At 42.1% G+C, this 27,313-nt stretch overlaps 1 protein-coding gene across 2 annotated transcripts in view; it reads right to left on the reverse strand.

Moving 5' to 3' along the window:
- The window catches only part of LOC124553735 (peroxisomal carnitine O-octanoyltransferase), a 263,361-nt gene that overhangs the window by 217,301 nt on the left and 18,747 nt on the right, over nucleotides 1-27,313 (reverse strand). For both annotated transcript variants that reach the window (XM_047127665.1, XM_047127666.1), the window contains exons 2-3: nucleotides 23,384-23,612; nucleotides 9,313-9,451 (exon numbers count right to left, since the gene is read on the reverse strand). In XM_047127665.1, the coding sequence (XP_046983621.1) occupies nucleotides 9,313-9,451; nucleotides 23,384-23,595 (351 nt within the window). In that variant the 5' untranslated portion in view covers nucleotides 23,596-23,612. The remainder of the gene's footprint in view (nucleotides 1-9,312; nucleotides 9,452-23,383; nucleotides 23,613-27,313) is intronic.

A 27,313-nucleotide genomic window follows, 5' to 3' on the forward strand; every position in this document is an offset into this window, starting at 1 on the left:
AACCTGGATTCATCTGAAAAAATTACGTTTTGCCATTCGTGCACCCAGGTTCGTCATCGAGTACACCATCGCAGGTGCTCCTGTCTGTGATGCAGCGTCGAGGTTAACCACAGCCACGGTCTCCGAGCTGATAGTCCATGCCGCTGCAAATGCCGTCGGACTGTTCGTGCAGATGGTTGTTGTCTTGCAAACGTCCCTATCTGTTGACTCAGGGATCAAGACGTGGCTGCACAATCCGTTACAGCCGTGCGGATAAGATGCCTGTCATCTCGACTGCTAGTGATACGAGGCCTTTGGAATCCAGCACTTCGTTCCATATTACCCTCCTGAACCCACCGATTCCATATTCTGCTAACAGTCATTGGATCTCGACCAACATGAGCAGCAATGTCGCGATACGATAAACCGCAATCGCGATAGGCTACAATCCGACCTCTATCAAAGTCGGAAACGTGATGGTACGCATTTCTCCTCCTTACATGAGGCATCACAACAACGTTTCACCAGCCAACGCCGGTTAACTGCTGTTTGTGTATGAGAAATCGGTTGGAAACTTTCCTCATTTCAGTACGTTGTAGATGTCACCACCAGCGCCAACCTTGTGTGAATGCTCTGAAAAGCTAATCATTTGTACGTCACAGCATCTTCTTCCTGTCGGTTAAATTTCGCGCCTGTAGCACGTCATCTTCGTGTTGTTGCAATTTTAATGGCCAGTAGCGTATTATTATTTTGTTTATTTTCTTTCAATATCTGTCATATATGAAGATGGTATCCGTTCTTTCGGACGTGTCCGAAATGTTCATATGGTCAAGGCTAACTGGCCACTGACCCCCTCCTTCTGTGCGGATGCACACGCATTGCCGAACTCTTACGGGACTTGGTAAGATTGCCTGCCGTGAGTAATGAGTGTAATGGGCAGGGGCACTATGAATGTAGTGTGTGGACATTAAGTTGGGAATGTGGCTCTCGTGGGGAGCGTGCAAGGGATAATTCCCTGCAGTCGCAATATCCTCTTTGCCCTCGGTGGCTCAGATGGATAGAGCATCTGCCATGTAAGCAGGAGATCCCAGGTTCGAGTCCCGGTCGGGACACACTTTTTCAATTGCCCCGTTGATGTATATCGACGCCTGTTGACAGTTTAGGGTCTCAATTTAATTATCATTTCAATATTTGTCATAGTTGTGTAATAGTCATTTCTTGTGGTGACTAGTTTTGGATCATCAGGCCCATTTCCAAACCGCAGCCTACAAAAGATTTTGAGGGGTCAACACAGGTAAAAAGTAAAAGTTACTTCCGTAATTTAAATCTAAGTCACGTAAAGCAGTACAAAAATTAGCCATCTGTGCAATACATGTTTTTCATACCTTTAATTATGCAGTCCCACCAATGTGTATGTAACCAAATATTCAATATTCCTCACTAGCAATCATTACATAAATAAAAAATGACAAACCTCACATGCGTCTACAGGGCTATTTCTTTCCAATCAAACACAGCAAACTGAAACATTCCACTACCCTAGTTGCCTCAAACTTTGTAACTGGAACATTACTCGCACTTCAACTGTCACAATTCACTGATTACAATAAAATCGAAGCAGTGCACAATATGGTGTGCCCAAAACTATCATCTGACCATCATAACCGACTCAACCAGTTGCAATTTTTACTTCTTATTTTTTGATACATCTGATTACCACAACATCTTTGAATCATACTGTGTGCTATGGTCAGCTCACATAGCAAATTTTAAAATCTCAAACATTTTCAATTCCATCGTGTGCTATATTCAGCTCACATCATAAAACATTACAACCTCCAAATCCACTCATCATCGGAATAGGGAAATTCCTCACTTTTACCATGTTGTCTACTAGAAGGGTAATGGAAGTGATCCACAAAACTACCATCCCATATCCTAGACTTCGATTTGCCGCAGAATCTTAGAACATTTCCGAGTTCAAACAATGACGAGTTATCTTGAATAGAATGACTTCCTCAATGCCAAACAGCACGGACTCTCAAAACATCAGTCATGTGAAACTAAACTCACAATGTTCTAATATGACATAATGAAAGCTTTGGATCCAGGCAGATGCAGTATTTCTTGATTTCCGAAAAGCATTTGACTCAGTGCCACACCTATGCTTATTGCCAAAAGTACTATCATATGAGGTATCAAGTGAAAGTTGTGATTAGATTGAGGACTTTTTGGGAGGGAGGATACAGCATGTTATCTGGGATGGAAAGTCATTGTCAAATATACTTCAGGTGTGCCGCAGGGAAATGTGTTGGAACCCTTGCTGTTCATATCGCATATCAATAACCTTGCAGACACTATTATCAGTAACCTTAGACTTTTTTGCAGATGACGCAGTTACCTATGATAAAGTACTGTCTGAAAGAAGCTGCATAAATATTCAGTCACATCATGGTAAGATTTCAAAGTGGAGCGAAGTTTGATAACTTGCTTGAAATATTCATAAATGTAAAATTGTGCACTTCACAAAATGAAACAGATGTAGTATCTTCTGGCTGTAATATCAATGACTCACTCTTGGAACCAGCTAACTCATACAAATACCTGGGTGTAAAACTTTGCAGAGATATGAAATGGACTGATCACAAAGGCTCAGTTGTGGTTAAAGAGCATGGTAGACATTGGTTTACTGGTAGAACACTGGAGAAGAGCAATCAGTCTACAAAAGAGACTAACAAATCTCTTGTACGACCCATCCTAGAAGACTGCTCCAGTGTGTGGGACCCGTACCACATAGCACTAACAGGGGATATTGCACGTATACAGAGAAAGGCAGCACAAATGGTCACAGGCTTGTTTCATCTGTGGCATAGTATCACAGAGATACTGAAGAAAATGGAACTGGATGACTCTTGAAGATTGATGTAAACTATCCCAGGAAAGTCTACAATCAAAGTTTCTATACTCATACTCATAAATTAAGGATAATGCTGATACATGGTGAAACAACAATCTGGTGGGTGGTTTACGGGTTTAAATCACCACAGGGTATGACCATGTGGTGCATCTGATTTGCGGACGTTGTTCAGTGGCGCTGGCATCAGTCCACATATGCAGAGGTGTGTTGGTGCATGTCAGAGTACGGTACAGTGAGTAAGTGTGCAGACGTTTTCAGACGTGTTAATGGTGACTGTGTGTTGAAAGTGGCTCAAAGAACACATATTGATGATGTCACGAGTGGTAGAATACTAGGGTGACTGGAGGTTGGTCAAACACAGCAGGGCATAGCACAGGGCCTCCCTGTGCCACAAAGTGTGATCTCAAGATTATGGCAACGATTGGAGCAGACAGGAAGCGTGTCCAGGCGCTACAGTACGGGACATTCACAGTGTACAACACCACAAGAACACCAATATCTCACCATGGTGCCCGCAGACGGCCATCGAGTACTGCAGGTAGCCTCTCTCGGGACCTTACCGCAGCCACTGGAGCAGTTGTCTCCAGACACACAGTCGACAGACAAATGAACAGACATGGTTTACTCACCCTGAGACCTGTAAGGTGCATTCCAATGACCCCTGGTCATAGGAGAGCCCGTAAAGCCTGGTGTCAAGAACACAGGATGTCGGTTTTAAGGGAGAGGGTAAGGAGTCATTCCAATCCCGGGAACGGAAAGACTTACCTCAGGGGCAAAAAGGGACAGGTATACATTCGCGCGCGCGCACACGCACACACACACACACACACACACACACACACACACACACACATCCGCATGTGTCTGTATATGTGCGGATGGATACCATATTTACTCGATCTAAGCCGCACATCAAAAATGAGACTCTAAAACAAGGAAAAAAAAATTTCCCGAATCTAAGCTGCACCTGAAATTTGAGACTCAAAATTCAAGGGGGGACAAAAATTTTAGGAAGCACCTCCAAATCGAAACAAAGTTGGTCCATTGTAATATGAGACACAATTTACGTCGAATGAATGACGATACAGCTACAGCAGTTTGGTTCGAGTCGTAAGCTTAGCAGTTAAGCTTTACCAGGTAGCCATTGCCATGCGTCAGGTGCTCCGTCCGTATTTATACGGGTACCCTTCCTTTTACAATGGCTGGTTTGAATCGATTGTGTATTTTTCTTTGATCTGGTAAGTGCCGTTCTCTTTGTTATAGGTGTTTACGTCACTCTAAGCTGAAAATGCATTACTGTTGTGTCATGCACTGTTTGTCGCATTCTGATAATGAGTGTTTACGGCCTGTCGCCGCTCGCGGCATGGCTTGCTTTTGTGCGCACTACCGCCACTTACAATTTAAAAAAAAAAAAAAGAGAGAGAGAAATCGTCTCATTAGCGAAACACTGGCAAGATACTGCTATTTGTTGTTACTTACACTGATGCTTTCTTTGATAATGATCAACAATAGCTAAATAATAGACTGTGTATGATAGAAGATGTTCTGAAAAAGAGTTTAGCGAAATTTTTTCTCCGTTTGAAAATCTTTGCAGAAGCCTCTTTCGTACATTACATTCTGCAGAGAAATTAGAGTCATCTTAGATTTAAAAATCTAGTCAATTGCCGTGCTTCATTTCTGACTGTATCACTAGTAGGCATAAGAATAATAGGAATATAAACATGTCACGATATGTATATTCTCCCGCATTTGATGTTGTCTCACTCTAGCTTCGTAGTTTATTAGGCAGACAGGATTTAAATGAGACAGTAGCAAACACGAAACAATACATGGCAAAATGTTTATATTCGTATTAATCTTATGGCGAAGAGAATACTGCATGTGATTCACAATTCAAAAAGTTCCTATTAGCAACCATCTCTTCTCACAGGTAGGAAAAAATTCAAAACGTAGAGTTGGCCATATTGACAAACATCCCAAACAGTCTTGCCAGTCGGATTTTTTGTAGTACATTGAAATGTTGCTACATTCGAAGATGAACAATGTGGAATTTGTATTTACTTCGTTGGATAATGTATGAAAATGCAGTGGTCGAACCTCATGGCGGAGAAAAAAACTCGTCTTCCACCCTTTTTTTTTTTTTTTTAATTTATTTACTGACACAGAGGTTTTGGCGCCAGTATTTATCATTCTGCCTGCAAAACATGCCTGGGTAGCACTACATATATTCGATGGCAGAAGTTAGTTGTGGCGGCACCTACCAACATTTTTCAGAACTTCCGCTTACTTTGCACTCGTTTCTAAGCCTCAGGCAGTTTTTTAGATTACAAAAATCGGAAAAAGAGTGCAGCTTAGATTCGAGTAAATATGGTGTGTGTGTGTGTGTGTGTGTGTGTGTGTGTGTGTGTGTGTGTGTGTGTGTGTGTGTGTGTGTGTGTGTGCGCGCGCGCGCGCGCGCTCGCGCGCGCGCGCGCGCGCGCGCGCAAGCGTATACCCGTCCTTTTTTCCCCCTAAGGTAAGTCTTTCCACTCCCGGGATTGGAATGACTCCTCACCCTCTCCCTTAAAACCCACATCCTTTCGTCTTTCCCTCTCCTTCCCTCTTTGCTGATGAAGCAACCTTGGGTTGCTTTTGTTTGGTAAGTTTTTTTTTTAAAAAAAAAAAAAAAAAAAAAAAAAAAAAAAGGAGAGAGAACAGCTTTGTTAGGAGCCATGCGATTATGAGAATTCGTCAGTGTCACCCTGTCAGTGTTACACACCAACAGAAAATTTGTGTACTGAACTCCCTTGCTACGTCAGTTTTATACTACTGTGTGCCTCAGTAAGAGGGAACGAGGCAACAAGTAGGAATCTACTGTAGCATTGCGCACTCATTGGACATCAAAAAATGCACTACACTGTTGCCCTTTCAAGTTACTCTGATGGTATTAATCTTTTTCCAATGATCATTTTCAAGCTCAAAGCAATGCCAAAATGTTCTGAAAGACCACCAGGTGGTGGTGTTCACATACATGACAAGGTTTGGACGGATGAGGCTGGTATGAAATCATGGATTAACAGAGCGTGGGAGAGAAGAAAAGGTGCTTTACTGAAGGAGAGTTGTCTTCTTGTGCTAGATCAGTTTAGTAGTCATTTTAAAAATTCTGTGAAAGAAAAACTGAGACAGGGAAATACAGAGCTTGCTGTTGTTCCAGGAAGACTTACTTCACAATTGCAACCTCTTGATGTCTCTACAAATAAATCATTTTGGTGTATATGAGAGAGGAATGGAACAAATGGATGATGGATGGAACCCAACATAATTTCACACTGAGGGGAACTTTAAAATGACCTACAATCAAACGGGTCAGGATAAAACAGTCGTGGTCTAGAGTGACAGAAGACATTATTGTTAAATATTTCAAGAAGTGTGGCACAAATAAATCTCTCAATGGCAGTGAAGACCATCTTATTTACGAAGAGGACAACAAAGAGCAAGAAGAAGTGCAGGTCATGATTTTTGGGGATTTTAAAGCTCAGTTTGGTTTCATAAACTAAGAATCTTTTTTTAGTCAGGCTTGGCAATCTAATAATGAAAGTGGAAAAATGTTATTTAAAAAATACTGCTTAGAAAGTAAGGTGCATCCTACAGTCTATAGCATCTTATAGTCTGTAAGATAGAGTAGATAATAATATCAAATATGAAGGCGGTCTGAAAAGTTGTCGGCCTCAACCAGAGATCGCACCACTACTCGTGTGATTTCCCCTCCCCCCCCCCCCCCCCCCTTACGTTGGTAGACATATTAGTACAGCAAGTCATTTCCGGCAGCAGTTGACTAGGTCGTTATTTGAAGCAGTTGTGGTATGCGAGGCAATGAAAATGGAAAAAATCTGAGAATTGTGCAATGATTAAATTCTTTGTAAACATCAACCAAAATTTATTTGCAGCTAGTAAATGTGTACAGTGGCTCTTCACCTTCAATTTTCACTGTGGAGGGAGGGGTGGTCGAGTTTAAATGTGGCCGTAAAATATCCGAGATAATCCACATGAAGGACATCCAAAAAGTGAAAGGACACCGGAAATCATAGAAGTGAAAGGACACCGGAAATCATAGACATAGTGCACAATATGATTGTGGAAGATCACTGTACAACGTGCACGAAATTGCTAATGCTCTAGGGATATCGAGGGAATGTGTTGGTCACATCTTGTACCAGGAGTTCAACATGAGAAAGCTTTACACAAGATGGGTGCCACACGTTCTCACTGCTCACGACAAATGCATTCACACAACACTTTCCAAAAACTGTTTGGTGCATTTTAAGGAAAACAGAAGTGATTTTTTGCGTCAATATGCGACAGCGAGCAAAACATGGATTCACACACCCGAATCCAAATATCAGTCTTTGGAGAGGACAGAAGAAGGTTTTTCAGCTCCAAAGAAGGCAAGGACGGTGCCACCGGCGGTAAAGATCATGGCTTCAGTGTTTTGGGATGTGAAAGGAATATTGTTCACTATCTTGAAAAGGATAAAACCGTAGCCGCACAATATTACTCTCAACTTCTGATGAAACTGGAAGCAAGCATTCGTGAAAACAGACCCAGCCTGAAGAAGAAAAATATTATCCTTTCAGCAGGACAATGCACCTGACCACAAACCTGTCTTGACAATGGGGAAATTGAGGGATCTGAACCGTGATGATAATGATTGGTTTGTGCGGTGCTCAACTGCGTGGTCATCAGGGCCCATACAAAGTCCCAATTTTTACACAATCCAATTTTTTCACAATCCGATCTAGCCATTGTCATAGATGATGATGATGATGATGATAGTGACACCACAAACACCCCATCCCTGGGCAGAGAAAATCCCCAACCCGGCCAGAAATCAAACCCAGGACCCCGGGATTTGCTCTACAAAGAGCTGGAACATCCACCCTATTCCACAGATTTGGATCCCTAGGACTGACAATCTACCGTATTTACTCGAATCTAAGTTGCACTTTTTTCCAGTTTTTGTAATTAAAAAAACTCCCTGTGGCTTAGAATCGAGTGCAAAGTAAGCGGAAGTTCTGAAAAATGTTTGTAGGTGCCGCCACAACTAACTTCTGCCGTCGAATATACGTAGCGCTACAAAGGCATGCTTTGCAGGCACAAACATAAATACTGGCACCAAAACCTCTGCATCATTAAATCAATTAAAAGAAAAGGTAGAAGAATGTAAACATTATGCCATGTATTCTTTCGTGTTTGCTGCTATCTCATTTAAATCCTGTCTGCCTAATAAACTATGAAACTAGAGTGAGATAACAGCAAATGCAGAAGAATATACATATCATGTCATGTTTATATTCGTATTATTCTTACGCTGAATAATGATATAGTCAGAAATGAAGCATGGCAGCTGACTAGATTTTTAAATCTAAGATGACCCTCATTTCTGTGCAGAATGTAATGTACTAAAGAAGCATCTGCAAAGATTTTCAAACGGAGTAAAATTGTCACTAAACTCTCATTAGAACTACTTCTATCATACGCAGTCCATTATTCGGTTCTTGTTGATCATTATCAAAAAAAGCAGCAGTGTAGGTAGCAACAAATAGCAGTCTCTTGCCATTGTTTCGCCAATGAGATGATTCCTCTCCTTTTTTTCAATTGTAAGCTGCGGTAGCATCCACAAAAGCAAGGCATGCCGTGAGTGGCAACAGGTCGTAAACACTCAGTATCAGAATGTGACAAACAGTGCAATACACAGTACAGTAATGCATTTTCAGCTTAGAGTGACGTAAACACCTATAACAAAGAGAACGGCACTTATCAGATCAAAGCAAAATAAGCAATCGATTAAAACCAGCCGAAGCACGTGAAAAAGGCAGGGTACCCGTATAAATACGGACGGAGCGCCTGACACATAGCAACGGCTACTTGGTAAAGTTTAACTGCTAAGCTTACGACTCGAACCAAACTACTGTGGCTGTATCTTCATTCATTCGACCCAAATTGAGTCTCATGTTACAATGGACGAACTTTGTTTCGATTTGGAGGTCCGGTCTAAATCTTTTCTCTCCCCTTGAATTTAGAGTCTCAAATTTCATGTGCAGCTTAGATTTGGGAAAATTTTTTTTCCTCGATTTCGAGCCTGATCTTGCAGATGCGGCTTAAGTTCGAGTGCAGCTTAGATTCGAGGAAATACGGTATTCTTAAAGCTGAAGAAATACCTCACTCGTCAGCACTTTTCGTCCACTCGAGAAGCCACTGTGGCTCTAGATAAGCACTACGCAGGACCACTGGAGGAACACTACAGAGAGAGGATAATGGCACTGGAACACAGCTGGATGAAATGTACTGATGTTGGAAGAAGTTATGTTGAAAATTAAAGCTTAACTGAAAGTATAAATGGTTGACCGAGAACTTTTCAGACCGGGCCTCCCACTTACCCAGTTGCGGGAGTTCGCAGCCCTCTCCCGGAGCAGCCGGTCCAGCTCGGCGCCCTCCCCAGAAGCGAACTGCTCGGCCACCCGCTTCACGTCCTCCAGCTCTGCCTCACTGCAGAAGGGCCGGCACGAGTCCACGAACCTGCTGACAGGGACACAGGCCGTGATCCAATAGCAGTAAATTTCCAACTTTATGGAAAATGAATGGAAGAGTGAGGAATCTCACTGGTTTTCACAATGTGACTGACCACTGATGTATTGCCAGGTGCTCAGCTGAATTGTTGATACAACTTTCCGAGTCAACTTTTAACAAAGCAGGTTTGGCCCTCAACATCCTACACTACTGGCCATTAAAATTGCTACACCACGAAGATGACGTACTACAGACGCGAAATTTAACTGACGAAGAAGATGCTGTGATATGCAAATGATTAGCTATTCAGAGCATTCACACAAGGTTGGTGCCAGTGGCAACACCTACAACGTGCTGACATCAGGAAAGTTTCCAACGAATTTCTCATACACAAACAGCAGTTGACCGGCGTTGCCTGGTGAAACATTGTTGTGATGCCTCTTGTAAGGAGGAGAAATGCGTACCATCACGTTTCCGACTTTGATAAAGGTCGGATTGTAGCCTATCACGATTGCAGTTTATCGTATCGCGACATTGCTACTTGCATAGGTCGAGATCCAATGACTGTTAGCAGAATATGGAATTGGTGGGTTCAGGAGGGTAATACGGAACACCGTGCTGGATCCCAATGGCCTCGTATCACTAGCAGTCGAGATGACACGCATCTTATCCGCACAGCTGTAACGGATCATGCAGCCATGTCTCTATCCCTGAGTCAACAGATGGGGACTTTGCAAGACAACAACCATCTGCACCAACAGTTTGACAACGTTTGCAGCAGCGTGGAGTATCAGCTCAGAGACCACGGCTGCGGTTACCCTTGACGCTGCATCACAGACAGGAGCGCCTGCGATGGTGTACTCGACGACGAACCTGGGTGCACGAATGGCAATACGTCATTTTTTCGGATGAATCCAGGTTCTGTTTACAGCATCATGATGGTCGCATTCACGTTTGGAGACATCGCGATGAACACGCATTGGAAGCGTGTATTCGTCATCGCCATACTGGCCTATCACCCGGCGTGATGGTATGGGGTGCCATTGGTTACACGTCTCGGTCACCTCTTGTTCTCATGGACGGCACTTTGAACAGTGGGCATTACATTTCATGTGTGTTACGACCCGTGGCTCTACCCTTCATTCAATTCCTGCGAAACCCTACATTTCGGCAGGATAGTGCACGACCGCATGTTGCAGGTTCTGTACGGGCCTTTCTGGATACAGAAAATGTTCGACTGCTGCCCTGGCCAGCAGATTCTCCAGATCTCTAACCAATTGTAAACGTCTCGTCAATGGTGGCCAAGCAACTGGCTCGTCACAATACGGCAGTCACTACTCTCGATGAACTGTGGTGTCGTGTTGAAGCTGCATAGGCAGCTGTACCTGTACAAGCCATCCAAGCTCTGTTAGAATCAATGCCCAGGTGTATCAAGGATGTTATTACGGTCAGAGGTGGTTGTTCTGGGTACTGATTTCTCAGGATCTACGCACCCAAATTGCGTGAAAATGTAATCACATGTCAGTTCTAGTATAATATTTTTGTCCAATGAATACCTGTTTATCATCTGCATTTCTTCTTGGTTTAGCAATTTTAATGGCCAGTAGTGTAATTTGTCTTTTCTACTCCTAATTACAAGGTGTACAACTTTGCTTCCACCGTTTGCTGATACGTGGCAACAACGGTAAGTAGCGGTCGAAAGAAAAAGATCGCAGACGTAGACCTCGGTCAACATAACCTCATTCAAACATTAGTTGATTTGTGTCTCTACCATAAAGGTGTTCTTGATTGAAAATGTCAGTTTATGAGCCTAATTCTTGTCATTTGCAGGTGGTGTTACTGTTTTGTTTCAATATGAAGAAAACAGCAGCCGAGTCTCATCGAATGCTCTCAAGTACGTACGGTAAGGACGCTATTAGGGAAAGAATGCGTCACGAGTGGTTTCGACACTTCAAGAATGGTGATTTTAAAGTCGTAGACCGGCATAGTGGTGAAAGAGAGGATGTTTTCCAAGATGCAGAATTGGAGATATTGCCGAGTGAAGACTCGCATCAAACTCGAGAAGAATTGGCACAATTAGTGGGAGTGACACAGCAAGCCATTTCAAAACGTCTCAAGGCTATGGGCATGATTCAGAAAGAAGGAAGTTTGGTCCCGTGTGAGCTGAAACCAAGAGACGTTGAACGACGCTTGTGTGTTTGTGAACAGTTGTTTCAGAGGCAAAAACGGAAGGGATTTCTGCATCGCATTGTGACCGTGGACAAAAAATTGGTTCATTACGATAACCCTAAACACAAAAAATCGTGTAGATATCGCGGCCATGCTTCCACGCTGATGGCCAAACCGAATATTCATGGCTCCAAGATCACGCTCAGCATTTGGTGTGAACAGCTCGGCATCGTGTACCAGGAGGTGTTGAAACCAAGTGAAACAATCACAGGTACTCGTTATCGAAGACAATTAATGCATTTGAGCAGAGAATTAAAAGACAAATGGCCACAATACAGCAAGAGGCACAATAAAGTGATTTTGCAGCACGACAATGCTCGCCCCCACATTGCAAAAAAGAGGCCGAAACGTACTTGGAAACGTTAAAATGGGAAGTCCTACCCCACCCGCCGTATTCTCCAGACATTGCTCCCTCTGACTATCACCTGTTTAGATCAATGGCACACAGCCTGGCTGACCGACACTTCCGATCTCATGAAGAAAGTCACAAATTGGATCGATTCGTGGATCACTTCAAAAGACGAACAATTTTTTCGACGCGAGATTCGTACACTGCCAGAAAGATGGGAGAAAGTAATGGCCAGCGATGGAAAATACTTTGAACGATACATGTGTAACCAGTTTGTTTCATTAAAGCCTCAAATAATGGGGAAAAAATGGCGGAAGCAAAGTTGTACACCTTTGACAATAACCAGGATCTATATCAGCTTCTTCCCCCCCATGCTGTTATTCATCCCAAAAATTTCGTTGATAGAATCCATTATCTGAGCACGCATCACATGAATTTACACACTAATGTAAATTAATTTCCCCTGTGAAACATATTTATTCAGATAATGCAATTAACTGTTCTGAACATTTTGTATTAATTAGCTTTGCTGGAAATGCTGTATTTCAAGAGTTATTGTATTTCAAATTTTTAAATCTAGAAGGCAACCATAAAAACCCAGTGAGCTAATAAATAGATTCAGTAAATTAGATGATCTAAAAACTGTAGACCAATTTTTACTCATTTCAAAGATACGTTTATTTTAGGTCAAACCTAATTAATTCAGGAGAATTAATTAAAGACTTCAACCAGTGTTAACATACTATTGATGGGCTAAATTTTCTGTACCCAATGACACAAATAACAAATATGTAATTGCCATAATTAAGAATTATGTAATTTTTAATATCGAAATTTTAATAATCAATATGCATGCCATACCTTAAAGACAGGAATCCCCATAGTGTAAGCATAACTTGGTTCTGAATATTTCAATAGCTACTAGTCATATCGGTAATTTAATAACAGAATCTGACAGTAGTTGTTACATCTGCTTAAAGAGGAATAATCTGACCTAGGGAAATTTCAAATAACAACCAAATAACCAAAGTTACATTATTTGCTAATGCACATTCATGCAAGGACGAAACGCACAATTCCGTCTATGACGCTTCTAGTTTACCTTGGAATTAAGTCTTGGTCAGTATGTAACTTGCTCCAGGATTTCAGTACTTTCTACACTGTGTAGTCTAGTGTCACTGTTTGGACTAGCCTCAGGATTATTTGATGATATGAGCAGCGACTATTATAAGCAGTGACAGACAAACAAGTAATATTTGTAAACATGTCACTGTACCTTAACAAACAATTATTGTCATTCTGTGTGCCTTGTAAGTGATTTGTTGATCTGCTATAGGAAAAATTTGTTTGTATGCCAATTAATTCACAATTCTCATCCTTTCGGCAGAGTATAATTTAAAGGTAATCAAATGTGAGTACAAGGAGACCTACATAAACATTTTCGATCTGTAATCAGGGTCTATCTTTAGCGACGGGAATCAAACTCCGTAAATAAATATGCGAAGTAATTTTGTGTGAACGTCTGAAAAGAGCTACTGGACTTTTCTTTTTATTTATTAAGAGATACAATCCTGTAATGAACATTTTAAGCTAAAGGACCCGTGGCGTGACTACCGAGAAGAAACGTTAATCTACAGGTAGGTTCACCTCGTATCCGTATTAAGTAAATCTTCCGATACCAAATGTCGGCTCTGTTCCGTGACATAATGATATTGTGGCATATGATGTCATACTTCTGTAAACAGGAAAAGAACAGAACACCGTTAATATCTTTTGAAATGTATGCTGTGGTGACAAGATAGATGTGTGGTGTAACCTGAGGCCTAGGTTGGGTGTGAAGGTTGTGTGTCACCTAGATATTGTCCACCCTTCATTCTGCCTCACCCAGCCTCACTGATGCTAACTGAATATTTTGGTTGCATGTGACGATTTTCTGACCTAATACAAGCTCAAATTATGTACCACAGACATGCAACAGCACTGACAGCCAACACGTCTTGTAAGTGTACTCTCATATCACTGGTTTAGTTGTGGAGTATCTTTGCGGGCAGCCACTTCTAGAGAGCCGAGCACGGGACACGGAACTGATATGTTGTGTAGTGTGTAGCTCTGCATGCGAGAGGCATTGTTAGTATGGAAGTTGAAGTGTTGCTACAAGTGCTATTAAAGTGATGATATATTGAAATGGTTCAGAGGAAAGTGCGTCAAGAAGTAATTTAAAAATGAGCAGTGCTGCTGATAACGTTTTTGTGTATACTCCCATTATGTGTCGTACCGTACTGTATCAATCATCTGTGCCGTGTTCGGTCTCCAAGAATGAACTAATGTGAATCAGTAAAACTAATTGCCACAAAAAGAGTGCAGCCAAGTGCCAGTGTCTTGTAGCGAGTGTGAGAACGTGCGTTCGATCATCGCGTTCCGCATCATCAACAATCAACCGTGCCGCGCAAGCTTGTACAAGTAAGAACTGAAAAACTAACTTTATGAACAGTGTGAAAATATCATTACTAGTGTCAAGGAGGACTGATACCAAATATCTGTGTATGCGTGACGAGCGTAAGAACTTTCGTGCGACCATTCGGCTTCCGCATCATCAACAATCACCCGCATCGTGTCGGTTACGTGTATGCTCGTCCGAATGATTTTGTGGACTGTTAATCATCCATTCCTTGGGATAACACTTCCGAATTAGAATGTAAACAGTGCAACCTGCGATTTTCCTTTAATCGTCTCAGAATATAGTTGTTCATACCAGACGTCGAACAGTGACAAGGTACGTGGAGTGGACAGGGCGCACGGTTCAGAAACGACAAACAGTTTAAAGGTACCATCCCACCCTTTTTTGTACTCCCGGGCCTGTTACAGTCTGACTTTACAGCACATTCTCACCAGAAAGAAGGTAAATGGCCATCAGGAAGCATCCAGATGCTTTGCTGGGATAATACAGCCAGGGCTCCTTGGGTTAAAAGGCAGATTTCCTGTGAGGAACCTGCAATAAGGGGATGATATGTCTTACCCAGATGGGGGAGAGAGACAAAGATTTTTTGTGTCTAGCTAATGCTCATATTAGAACAGGAGGGAAGGATGTCAGGCAAGGTGCTTGTACTAACTTTATTAAGCTCCCTAGGTATCTGTCAGAGACAGCAAAGGACTTGGAAGAGCAGTTGAACGGAATGGACAGTGTCTTGAAAGGAGGATATCAGATGAACATCAACAAAAGCAAAACGAGGATAATGGAATGTAGTCGAATTAAGTCGGGTGATGCTGAGGGAATTAGATTAGGAAATGAGACACTTAAAGTAGTAAAGGAGTTTTGTTATTTGGGGAGCAAAATAACTGATGATGGGTGAAGTAGAGAGGATATAAAATGTAGACTGGCAATGGCAAGGAAAGCGTTTCTGAAGAAGAGAAATTTGTTAACATCGAGTATAGACTTAAGTGTCAGGAAGTTGTTTCTGAAAGTATTTGTATGGAGTGTAGCCATGTATGGAAGTGAAACGTGGACGATAAACAGTTTGGACAAGAAGAGAATAGAAGCTTTCGAAATGTGGTGCTACAGAAGAATGCTGAAGATTAGGTGGGTAGACCACATAACTAATGAGTAGCTATTGAATAGAATTGGGGAGAAGAGGAGTTTGTGGCACAACTTGACTAGAAGAAGAGATCGGTTGGTAGGACACGTTCTGAGGCATCAAGGGATCACCAATTTAGTATTGGAGGGCAGCGTGGAGGGTAAAAATTGTAGAGGGAGACCAAGAGATGTATACACTAAGCAGATTCAGGAGGATGTAGGCTGCAGTAAGTACTGGTAGATGAAGAAGCTTGCACAGGATAGAGTAGCATGGAGAGCTGCATCAAACCAGTCTGAGGACTGAAGACCACAACAACAACAACAACAACAACAACAACAGGTATTTAGAGAAAAATATCTCATGAAACACTAGTTATTACTGTCTGAACTGAGACCATAAGTATGCGTGCCTCCCGATTTTTCAGCGAGAAGGCACTGTGACTTATCACTCGATGGAAGACTGTGTGACCGCTAGGTAAAAATGATGATGTAGATGAGATAGGTATTGCAGGGATAATCACAACAACAGCTACAGAGAAACTACGAGGCTCTTCTGTGCTCTATCATGATGTATTATGTCAATGGACACTTCGCTTCACCGTTGGGAAATCACCCCAGCAGTAGCTGTAACACCATTCCACAGTGTTAGACATGGCAATGCTCCTTCACAGCTTGCTTCGTGTCTCACATAAGTTTCCAATATGCTGGTGCTTTGAGTTTCTACATCTACATCTAGAATCTGCACGTCACCATATGGTGCATGGCAGAGGGAACCACGTACCACTGCAAGCCATTTCCTTTCCAGTTCTACTTGCAAATAGAGTGAGGGAAAAATGACAATCTATATGCCTCCATAAGGACCCTAATTTCTCGTATCTTACATTCGCGGTCCTTATGTGCGACGTGTCCTGACGGCAGCAGAATAGTTTGGCAGTCAGCTTCGAAGGCCAGTTCTTTAAATTTTCTCAATATTGTTCCTCCAGGGATTCCCAGTCGAGTTCCCACAGCATCTCCACAACACTTATGTGTTGCTTGAACCTACTGGTAACAAATCTATCCCATCTCTGAATTACTTCGATGCCCTCTTTCAGTCTGACCTGGTACGGTTCCCAAAGACTCGAGCAATATTCAAGAACAGCTTGCATCAGCATCCAATACGCAGTCTCCTTTACAGATGACCCATACTTTCCCAAAATTCTGCCAGCAAACTGAAGTCTACTATTTGCCTATCCTACCACATTTTACATTTTTCACACATTCACCCCACTACATTTTTTTTTTTTTTTTTTTTTTTTTGCACCCAGCCATTTACCAGGTGTACCGGTATGAAATGAGCGTTAAGATACAATTGTGTTGACAGGGAACATTTGCTGTGAACGAGCCTTAATTTTTTTTTTTTTTTTTTTTTTTTTTTTTTTTGTTTGGTTGGTACGACATCTGTCAAAGATATTTAGTATACATCAAGTCATGGAACAAACAACATCGTATGTTTTCATCTTGTTAATAATGCCGAATTTTGTGCCAGAAAGTGATGATTTGCGGAAAGCATTAATTTTTTGTTTGCATTTGAAAAAAAAGTGCTGCAGAGTCGCATCGAATGCTTGTCGAGGCATATGGTGATCCTGCTCTATCAGAAGCAACATGCAAAAGATGGTTTCAATGGTTCAGAAATAATGATTTTGATGTAAGAAATGCAAAATGTGGAAGACCATCAAAAAAGTTCGAAGACACCGAATTGTGAGTCAGAAGCAAATGGCAGCAATGCTAAATGTTGCAGAACAAACAGTTTCTGACCGTTTGAAAGCTATGGGAAAGATCCAAAAGTGTGGAAAATGGGTGGCACATGAATTGAATGAAAGACAGATGAAAAACTGAACAACAATTTGTCAAATTTTGCTTCAAAGACATGAAAGAAAATCAATTTTGCATCGAATTGTTACTGGCGATGAAAAATGGATTTATTTTAAGAATCATTAACGGGAAAAATCACGGGCTAATCCAGGACAACCATCAACATCGAGTGCAAAACCAGATCGATTCGGCAAGAAGACAATACTCTGTGTTTGGTAGGATCAGAAAGGTGTGGTATATCATGAGCTTCTAAAACCCAGTGAAACTGTGAATACTAATCGCTACAGACAACAAATGATCAATTTGAACTATGCATGGATCGAAAAAAGACCAGAATGGGCCAGCAGACATGGCACGACAGTGGACCTGCACACAAAGCAAAAATGGTTCAGGATACAATCAAAACACTTGGCTGGGAGCTGCTACCCCACCCGCCGTATTCACCAGACTTCACCCCTTCCAACTACCATTTGTTTTCATCAATGGGACACGCACTGGCTGAGGAACACTTCGGTTCCTACGAAGAAGTCGAAAATTGGGTGTCCAATTGGTTTGCTTCAAAAGACGAACATTTCTATTGGCGTGGTATCCACAATTTGCCAGAAAGGTGGTCAAAATGTATAGAAAGCAATGGTCAGTACTTTGAATAAAATGTTTTTACTTTTCAATTCAAAATTAGTGTTTCATTTTCACAAAAGAAAGCTCACTTCATACTGGTACACCTGGAAAATGACTTGGATGTGCCAAAAAGGAGACTAACAATACTGTATCCGAACATTACAGGTTTGTTCTCCCTGCTCATCCTCATTAACTTACATTTTTCCACATTTAGAGCTAGCTGCTGTTCATCACATGAGCTTTGCATCTTACTGGCAGCAGTACTAAAATTTCTGGGGGCACAGGGTCACAATAAATGACATTCTATTCTAAAGTGCTCTAACGTGTGATGACACTTTGCCAGTCATGAAACAATGAGTAAGACTTGTATGGCAGGACTAAGGTTTGGCTTGCTCTGCTTTGGTGCCAGGCACAGTTGTAAATGGGGAAGCACTCTGTGCTTTGTATCGATACAGGACGCCACCACCTTTCAAAGCAAAAGATTTCCTGTCAAAACACAAATTTGCTCAGTTCGGTCCAGCGATGAAAACCTCTCCCTACTAAGAGCTAGTGTTCCTCCCTTCTTTAACTGTGTTGTGGAGAGAGCGCATTACATATTTGTGCTCTGTGCAAACAATAACCAGGTAGGCACTGTAAGCCTCCAGCCATTCAGTTGGCAAGGTAATACGCAGTCCCAGGGTAACTGTGTGTAAGGGGAGGTCCAAATCTGGGCACCAAAACAAGGTGGCGTTATGCACCTTAATCACTCTCCCTACCTGACAGGATGTAGCAGCTAATTGCGAGGTGGAAAGTTGTTTCTGAGTTGGTGAAGCCAACAAATGTGAATAGAAAACTTTGGTTGTGGTAGCACACTAATCTGTAGCACAGCCAGAGACCTAGGTTACGCTGAAAGGTAGCATTTTAGCATCTTCCACATGAAGGGTACTACATTAAATATTTATTGAACGAATGTGCCATTTTTTTTCCTATTTAGGTTATCATTTATTTATCTTCCTTCCTTCCAACTTTTAACCAGTTTCAGCTTACAACGCCTGATAATCTGTATTGTTGAGTGGTACTTAAGTAAATAATTTAGTGAAATCAAAGTGAACTAGAAATTAGAATATAAATGAAAAACTTGGTTTAGTTTAGAGAGTTACATACTGGCATTCAGCAGGCAGAACAGCAGAACAGAAGAGACAATGACCGTGAAGTCAGCAAGTTCCACATAAGCGGGCGCTGTCGATTCAGCCGTCAGGGCATCGCCCGACCGGCTCACGTGTTTCTCAGTTGTCGCATGTGAGCAAAGGCCCTCGCCTACATTCCAAGAGCCAATGATCGACGTTAAGAAGATTCTTCGAGAAGCTTTTCAACGTGACAGAAGAGGCAATGGCCGTGAAGTCATTCACCTCCAGTGAACTGAAGTGAATAAATACGCGAGACGCGGTGGGCCCGACAGATGAAGACGGGGACGAAGACGAAGACGGAGACGAGAGACGAAGGAAGAAAAGAAGAGCAGCAGTAGTTTTCAGTCAGTTTCGGTGCTGAAGACCGTCATGCAAGAAGAGACTGCTTCATGCACAGACGCACCAAGTCCGCCGCTGTAATGGAATAGCAAGCAGCAGCTGCGGCGCCAGAAGACAGAATTTAAAAGCTATTTGAAGTCTGATTTTTACGTACCCGGGTGACTCGTGAGGACGGGAAGGAGACGGCCTCACCTCAGCAGTCACCTGTGAGCTGGGATGAAGACCTGACAGTTGAAGACTGGCAAGCGGGAGTCCGTGGTTCGAGTTCGGGACACTGGCCTTGCCCCACCGCGCCGCTCCGCTGGTCGACGCACAACACACGCGGCCGCTTAGAGAAGAGAAACACTGGGACGCCACATCCAAGGTATCACCATCCGATGCACGACTTCGCTCGCAATAATTAAACGAGCCACCTCGCGCTGCGCGTCTCCAGTCAACTGGGCGAGACGGCGACACGAGATACACACCGCTACGCGTAATCAGACGCCGCCGCCGCTGCCGCAGCAGAAGACTTCACAAACGACACAGCTGCCGCTCTCCGAATCAGAACATCCCATAAGATACAGTTGAACTCGAACCATGGACTCCCGCTTGCCAGTCTTCGGCTGTCAGGTCTTCATCCCAGCTCACAGGTGACTGCTGAGGTGAGGCCGTCTCCTTCCCGTCCTCACGAGTCACCCGGGTACGTAAAAATCAGACTTCAAATACCTTTTAACTTCTGTCTTCTGGCGCCGCGGCTGCTGCTTGCTATTCCTTTACAGCGGCGGACTTGGTGCGTCTGTGCATGAAGACGTCTCTTCTTGCATGACGGTCTTCAGCACCGAAACTGACTGAAAACTACTGCTGCTCTTCTTTTCTTCCTTCGTCTCTCGTCTTCGTCTCCGTCCCCGTCTCCGTCTTCGTCCCCGTCTTCATCTGTCGGGCCCACCGCGTCTCGCGTATTTATTCACTTCAGTTCACTGGAGGTGAATGACTTCACGGCCATTGCCTCTTCTGTCACGTTGAAAAGCTTCTCGAAGAATCTTCTTAACGTCGGTCATTGGCTCTTGGAATGCAGGCGAGGGCCTTTGCTCACATGCGACAACTGAGAAACACGTGAGCCGGTCGGGCGATGCCCTGACGGCTGAATCGACAGCGCCCGCTTATGTGGAACTTGCTGACTTCACGGTCATTGTCTCTTCTGTTCTGCTGTTCTGCCCGCTGAATGCCAGTATGTAACTCTCTAAACTAAACCAAGTTTTTCATTTATATTCTAATTTCTAGTTCACTTTGATTTCACTAAATTATTTACTTAAGTACCACTCAACAGTATGGAAAATCATACTATGTTACCAACAGAAAATGAGAACACTATGGTGTGAAAGCACATTACTGGAAAAATAGTTACCTTTAAATTTACCAAAAGGCTAAATTGCCAGTGTCTTCATAATCTGTCTCTCCATTCATACTTCTTTTACAAAGTGCAACTGTACTTGATGTTTTGACAGTTTCTACATCTTTTTGTGCATATAAGCAGAAAATGTGCAAAGATATAATTTACTCATTTACTTTGAACACAGAATAAAAGAATTTATCTAAAAACCTCAGTGTATGAAGAAATTTTTACTGGCAGTTGACAAAGCAGTCCTGAAGGCTTCAGCTAATCTCATTTCCCTGCGCAATTTTTCAGTGACTGACTCTGTCGTCTTAGTCATCTGCTATGAGCCGTGCTGTGACACGTGCTTCCTGCCTGGAGAATGAGCACATTGTGAAATACTGTCAATGACACATTTCTGTCTACAGGCGGGTTCAACCGCCAATACCCACTAACCCTTTGATGCCCTCTCATTTTTCATAATCCACACTGGTATTCTGTGAAATGCACTTTCACTCTGTGTCTTCTTTGATGGATAAGATGACCAGTGAGGTCTCAATAACTCAATGCTGGGTCCCAACCCTTGCCTAAATTTGAGCATCTGCCCCACTCTGTTAGGTTATACGACATCTTTATCAGAGAGCGCTCCCTTAATCGGTCTGTGACAGGAACTTTGTGTTTGCACCAAAATACTGCTCATCATATTTCTACTTGAGGTTTCCAAAGTATTTCACACCTGCCAACAAATTTCTGGTAATGTTAGAGAAAATTTACATCTCCAGTAATGTACTACATTCTGTGCAAATGTTCAGTATTTTATTGTGGCAGGAGGGGGGAAGGGGGGACAGGGGGGATTGGTGGGGGGGGGGGGGGTGCAGGGAGGGGGCAGCATAGCAGTCCATTAGAACAGTTTAGGAGAAAAACAAGGAACATCAAGCAACACTTGCTCAACAATTACCAGACACTGCCTCAAATATAATCACAATATGAAATATGATGAGGCCAGTAATTTTATGGGACAGTGAAACTAGAGTATCTGCTGAAATACACTGAGGTGACGAAAGGCATGGGACAGCAATATTCATGTATACAGACGACGGTAGTATCGCATACACCAGGTATAAAAGGGCAGTGCATCAGTGGACCTGTCTTTTGTACTCAGGTCAAACCATGTCAAAAGGTTTTCAAGTGATTATGGCTGCAGGACACGAATTAAGAGACTTTGAATGCAAAAAGGCTGTTGGAGCTAAATGCATGGGACATTCCATTTTGAAAATTGTTGTTGTTGTTGTGGTCTTCAGTCCTGAGACTGGTTTGATGCAGCTCTCCATGCTGCTCTATCCTGTGCAAGCTCCTTCATCTCCCAGTACCTACTGCAACCTACATCCTTCTGAATCTGTTTAGTGTTTTCATCTCTTGGTCTCCCTCTATGATTTTCACCCTCCACGCTGCCCTCGAAATACTAAATTGGTGATCCCTTGATGCCTCAGAACAAGTCCTACCAACCGATCCCTTCTTCTAGTCAAGTTGTCCCACAAATTCCTCTACTCCCCAATTCTATTCAGTACCTCCTCATTAGTTATGTGATCTATCCATCTGATCTTCAGCATTCTTCTGTAGCACCACATTTTGAAAGCTTCTATTCTCTTCTTGTCCAAACTATTTATCATCCATGTTTCACTTCCGTACATGGCGACACTCCACACAAATACTTTCAGAAATGACTTCCTGACACTTAAATCTATACTCGATGTTAACAAATTTCTCTTCTTCAGAAACGCTTTCCTTGCTATTGCCAGTCTACATTTTATATCCTCTCTACTTCAACCATCATCAGTTATTTTGCTTCCCAAATACCAAAACTCCTTTACTACTTTAAGCGTCTCATTTCCTAATCTAATACCCTCAGCATCACCCGATTTAATTCTACTACATTCCATTATCCTCGTTTTGCTTTTGTTTATGTTCATCTTATATCCTCCTTTCAAGACACTGTCCATTCCGTTCAACTTTGCTCAATATATAGATTGTACAACTTCGGAGATAGGCTACAACCTTGTCTCACTCCCTTCCCAGCCACTGCTTCCCTTTCATGCCCCTCGACTCTTTATAACTGCCGTCTGGTTTTCTGTACAAATTGTAAATAACGTTTTGTTCCTCGTATTTTACACCTGCCACCTTCAGAATCTGAAAGAGAGTATTCCAGCCAACATTGCCAAAAGCTTTTTCTAAGGCTACAAATGGAAGAAATGTAGGTTTGCCTTTCTTTAATCTATCCTCTAAGATAAGTCGTACGGTCAGTATTGCCGCGTGTTAGAATATTTCTATGGAATCCAAACTGATCTTTCCCAAGGTCAGCATACATTAAGAGTATGAAGTTGATATCTGGTATTGGCAGTTTACTGATGACTGAAGTGGTGTCAGTTACCAGACACATCTAAAGCAACCTCGTGCCGACACTGACCTCTCCACGGTGTGCTCCAGAGACGGCAGGGGCAGCGGCGGCAGCAGCTCGTCCTGCGCGAACGTCGTCTGGCCGCTTCCCTCCGGCACGACGTACAGTGCGCGCACGCCAGCAGTGAGCGGCAACGTCGCTCCGGCTGACAGCGGCCCCACAGCCTCCCCCACGATGGCCACGCTGTCTCCACTGCTGCCCTTGCTGCTCCAGATTCCCATTGTCCCAGTGCTCCTCTCTGCAATACGTAATGAAACTCAACTGCGTAATTTTCTTTATGGCACACCGCAATATGGTATCGATCTGTTCATTTTGCCACTTTCGTATGTGAAATTCAGACATATCCTTATTGATTTATTTTTGAAATAATCTTTGTAAAAGTAACAATTACGTCCATGATCCTGTCACATTCAAACTAACTATTAATATCAGTTAAACTTAGTTTTTACAATCACAATGGAAAACTAAAACATTTTGAATAATGTTTTCATTTTACAAAATTAAAAACTATAAATTTATATTCTTGTAATTAGTGTGCAAAGCAATTAAAACCAATATCATTCTTTCACTCAAACTCGTGTAAAAATCTGTCAGTTACTATCTTCATATTTTTGAACAGAGGTGTAATAACATACACTGTATGATCAGAAGTGTCTGGACACCCCCAAAAATGTTTTTCATATTAGAAGGATTGTGCTTCCACCCACTGCCAGGTACTCCATAACAGCGACCTCAGTAGTCATTAGACATCGTTACAGAGCAGAATGTGTGCTCCGCGGAACTCATCAACTTCGAACGTGGTCAGGTGATTGGGTGTCACTTGTGTCATACGTCTGTAGGCGAGATTTCCACACTCCTAAACATCGCTAGGTCCACTGTTTCCGATGTGATAGTGAAGAGGAAACGTGAAGGGACACGTACATCACAAAAGCGTACAGGCCGACCTCATCTGTTAACTGACAGAGACCGCCGACAGTTGAAGAGGGTCATAGTGTGTAATAGGCAGAAATCTATCCAGATTGTCACACAGTAATTCCAAACTGCATCAGGACCCACTGCAAGTACTATGACAGTTAGGCAGGAGGTGCGAAAACTTGATTTCGTGGTCGAGCTGCTGCTCAAAAGCCACACATCACGCCGGTAAATGCCAAATGATGCCTCGATTTGAGTAAGGAGCATAAACATTGGACGACTGAACTGTGGAAAAAACATTGTGTGCAGTGATGAATCGCTGTACACAATGTGGCGATACAATGACAGGGTGTGGGTGTGGCGAATGCCCTTTGAACGTCATCTGGCAGTGTGTGTAGTGCCAACAGTATAATTCGGAGGCGGTGGTGTTACGATGTGGTTGTGTTTTGCTTGGAGGGGGCCTGTATTCCTTGTTGTTTTGCGTGGCACTATTACAGCACAGGCCTAAATTGATGTTTTAAGCATCTTTTTGGTTTCCACTATTGGAGAGCAATTCGGGGATGGCGACTGCATCTTTCAACATGATCGAGCACCTGTTCGTAATTCACAGCCTGTGGCGGTGTGGTTACACGACAATAACATCCCTGTAATGGACTGGCCTGCATAGAGTCCTGACCTGAGTCCTTTATAACAGCTTTTGGGATGTTTTGGAATGCCGACTTGCTACTAGGCCTCACCGACATCGATACGTCTCCTCAGTGCAGCACTCCGTGAAGAATTGGTTGCATTTCCCCAAGAAACCTTCCAGTACCTGATTGAACATATGCCTTTGAGAGTGGAAGCTGTCATCAAGACTAAGGGTGGGCCGTCGTCATATTGAATTCCAGCATTACCGATGGAGGGTGTCAGGAAATTTTAAGTCATTTTCAGCTACGTGTTCGGATACTTTAATCACAAAGTGTACAAGTTGAAGTTTGAGTTCAATGTTCTGTTGCTCAGAGAGAGAAATTGTAAACAAATTAATATTGCTACGCAAAATGGAAGTTGAAGTTAATTCATAAAATTGCCACCTCCGCTCCTAGTACATGAAAGGCAAGAATACTAGACTTTATAGAATAACCGCACTTTAGATTCACCAAGAGCAACAGTATAACAGATAAGTAAAATTGTTACACTTCTTGTTCGCAAGTAACTTTTGAAACATTGCAGCATACTCATTTTTTTTTTTTTTGGAGTTACGGTTACAGTCTATGTCTGAATCTATTTGGTATTTGAGAACAATAGTAACAGAAGAGTTTCAACTGGTTAATTTTTCTGAGCGACTTTGGTCTCTGATGCCTTCGAATAATACAATCACAGATGAGACACCACAATGTAATCAAGGGTGTAGCGTGCTGCACTGAGGGTTGTGATGATGCACGGTATTGTATAAACTGCTACAGAGTGCCCAATTACTGCGATCCCACTCCTAAAACTTTTTTTTATTATTTGCTCTATCTTCCACGCAAAATTCAAACATTTCAAATAATTATCTCATTTTATAAAATTGGAAACTATAAATTCATATTCTTGTAATGAGTGTACAAAGGACTTAAAACAAATTTCATTCTTTTACTCAAACTCATGTAAATGCGTGTTAGTTACTATCTTCGTATTTTTGAACAGAGGTGTAATAACATCACTAGGTGATCAAAAGTATCCGGACACCCTCAAAAATGTGCCTTATCCAATCTGTAATTTTGAAAATCTTATTATTCGGTGCGCAGTTTATAGGATGCTGATGATAACAGTTTACTGAGAAAAAATTATTTTGAGTAATACCGGAACTTACAAGTAACTAAAATCAAGTGCACTGCAAAATTTGACCCCATTGATAATTGTCTGTTCTGAGATTGGCATACCGGTACTTTAATTCAAAAGTACTTATTCTCCCCTTTATACACAGCATCTTACCTTTTCTGAAATCTGTGTGCTGAAAAAGTTACCTACATTCAAAATTGTCGGTTTCTAGACTGGTAAAATATTTTGGAATGTGAACCTTTCAATATTTCAGTGTTATTGTCAGTTAGTCCTAATTTTGTCGTTGTTAAAGATGGACAGTTTTCCCAGAATAACAATATAATGTAATTGGATACATAAAAAAGTTCTCCTCACCAAGTAACAGCTGGACAACAAACATACATAAAAAAAAGGTTTCATGCATGAACACTTTCAGAGTTAGTGTCTGGTTAAAGGGAAGGAAGAAGGGTGAAGGAAAATGATTGGAAAGGTTTAGGAAAAGGGGTAGGGTTTGAAAAAGTCACCCAAAACCCCAGGTAGAGGAGACTTAGTCGAATGGATGAGAAGGAAAGGCTGATTGTTGGGCACTGCACCAGATGAGATTTGAAAAACCTGAAAGCTTACACGTCTCTAGCCTATCTTCCACTCTTAAGCTCTCAGATTTTCAAATCTCATCCGATGCTCTTCTTTCCTTCTCATCCCGTTGTAATGGTTCTTTATTTACGTGACCATTACGGCACTCCAACCCCAGTTCTCGATACCAGTAATATCGTACTACTTTTCTGCGAAGTAACAGACATATTTTTGTGACAATATTCACATTTGGTTTTATTAATGTATATGTACTCCGATGTATCGATATATTACAGTGATATGGTTCTCATGCGTATTCATTTCTGTGAGACTGTCATAATCTTTGACTTACTTGTAACCGTTTTGGCACGAATGCGCACAGAGCAGTCTTTGTTTCACTTTGCAGAAGTTAAGTTGTTATTTCGCTTTGTAAAAGAACAGTCAAGTCTTGTGTTTGGTTAAAGTGGAAATTAAATATATGAAGATTGATACAAAACTGTTTTCTCGATTATGTGACAATTAAGAAAAAGTATATGTGAATTTACAAAAATTTAATAAAAATGTGGATCATGAACACCAAGTCAAAAATTATTTCTACCATACCATTGTTCTGATCTGCGATTGTTTGATCATTACGAATTTCCAGAAAAACGCATTTGTTAGGTATTCAAATAT

This window comes from Schistocerca americana, chromosome 11 (assembly GCF_021461395.2).
Source record: "Schistocerca americana isolate TAMUIC-IGC-003095 chromosome 11, iqSchAmer2.1, whole genome shotgun sequence".
Taxonomy (NCBI): Eukaryota; Metazoa; Arthropoda; class Insecta; order Orthoptera; family Acrididae; genus Schistocerca; species Schistocerca americana.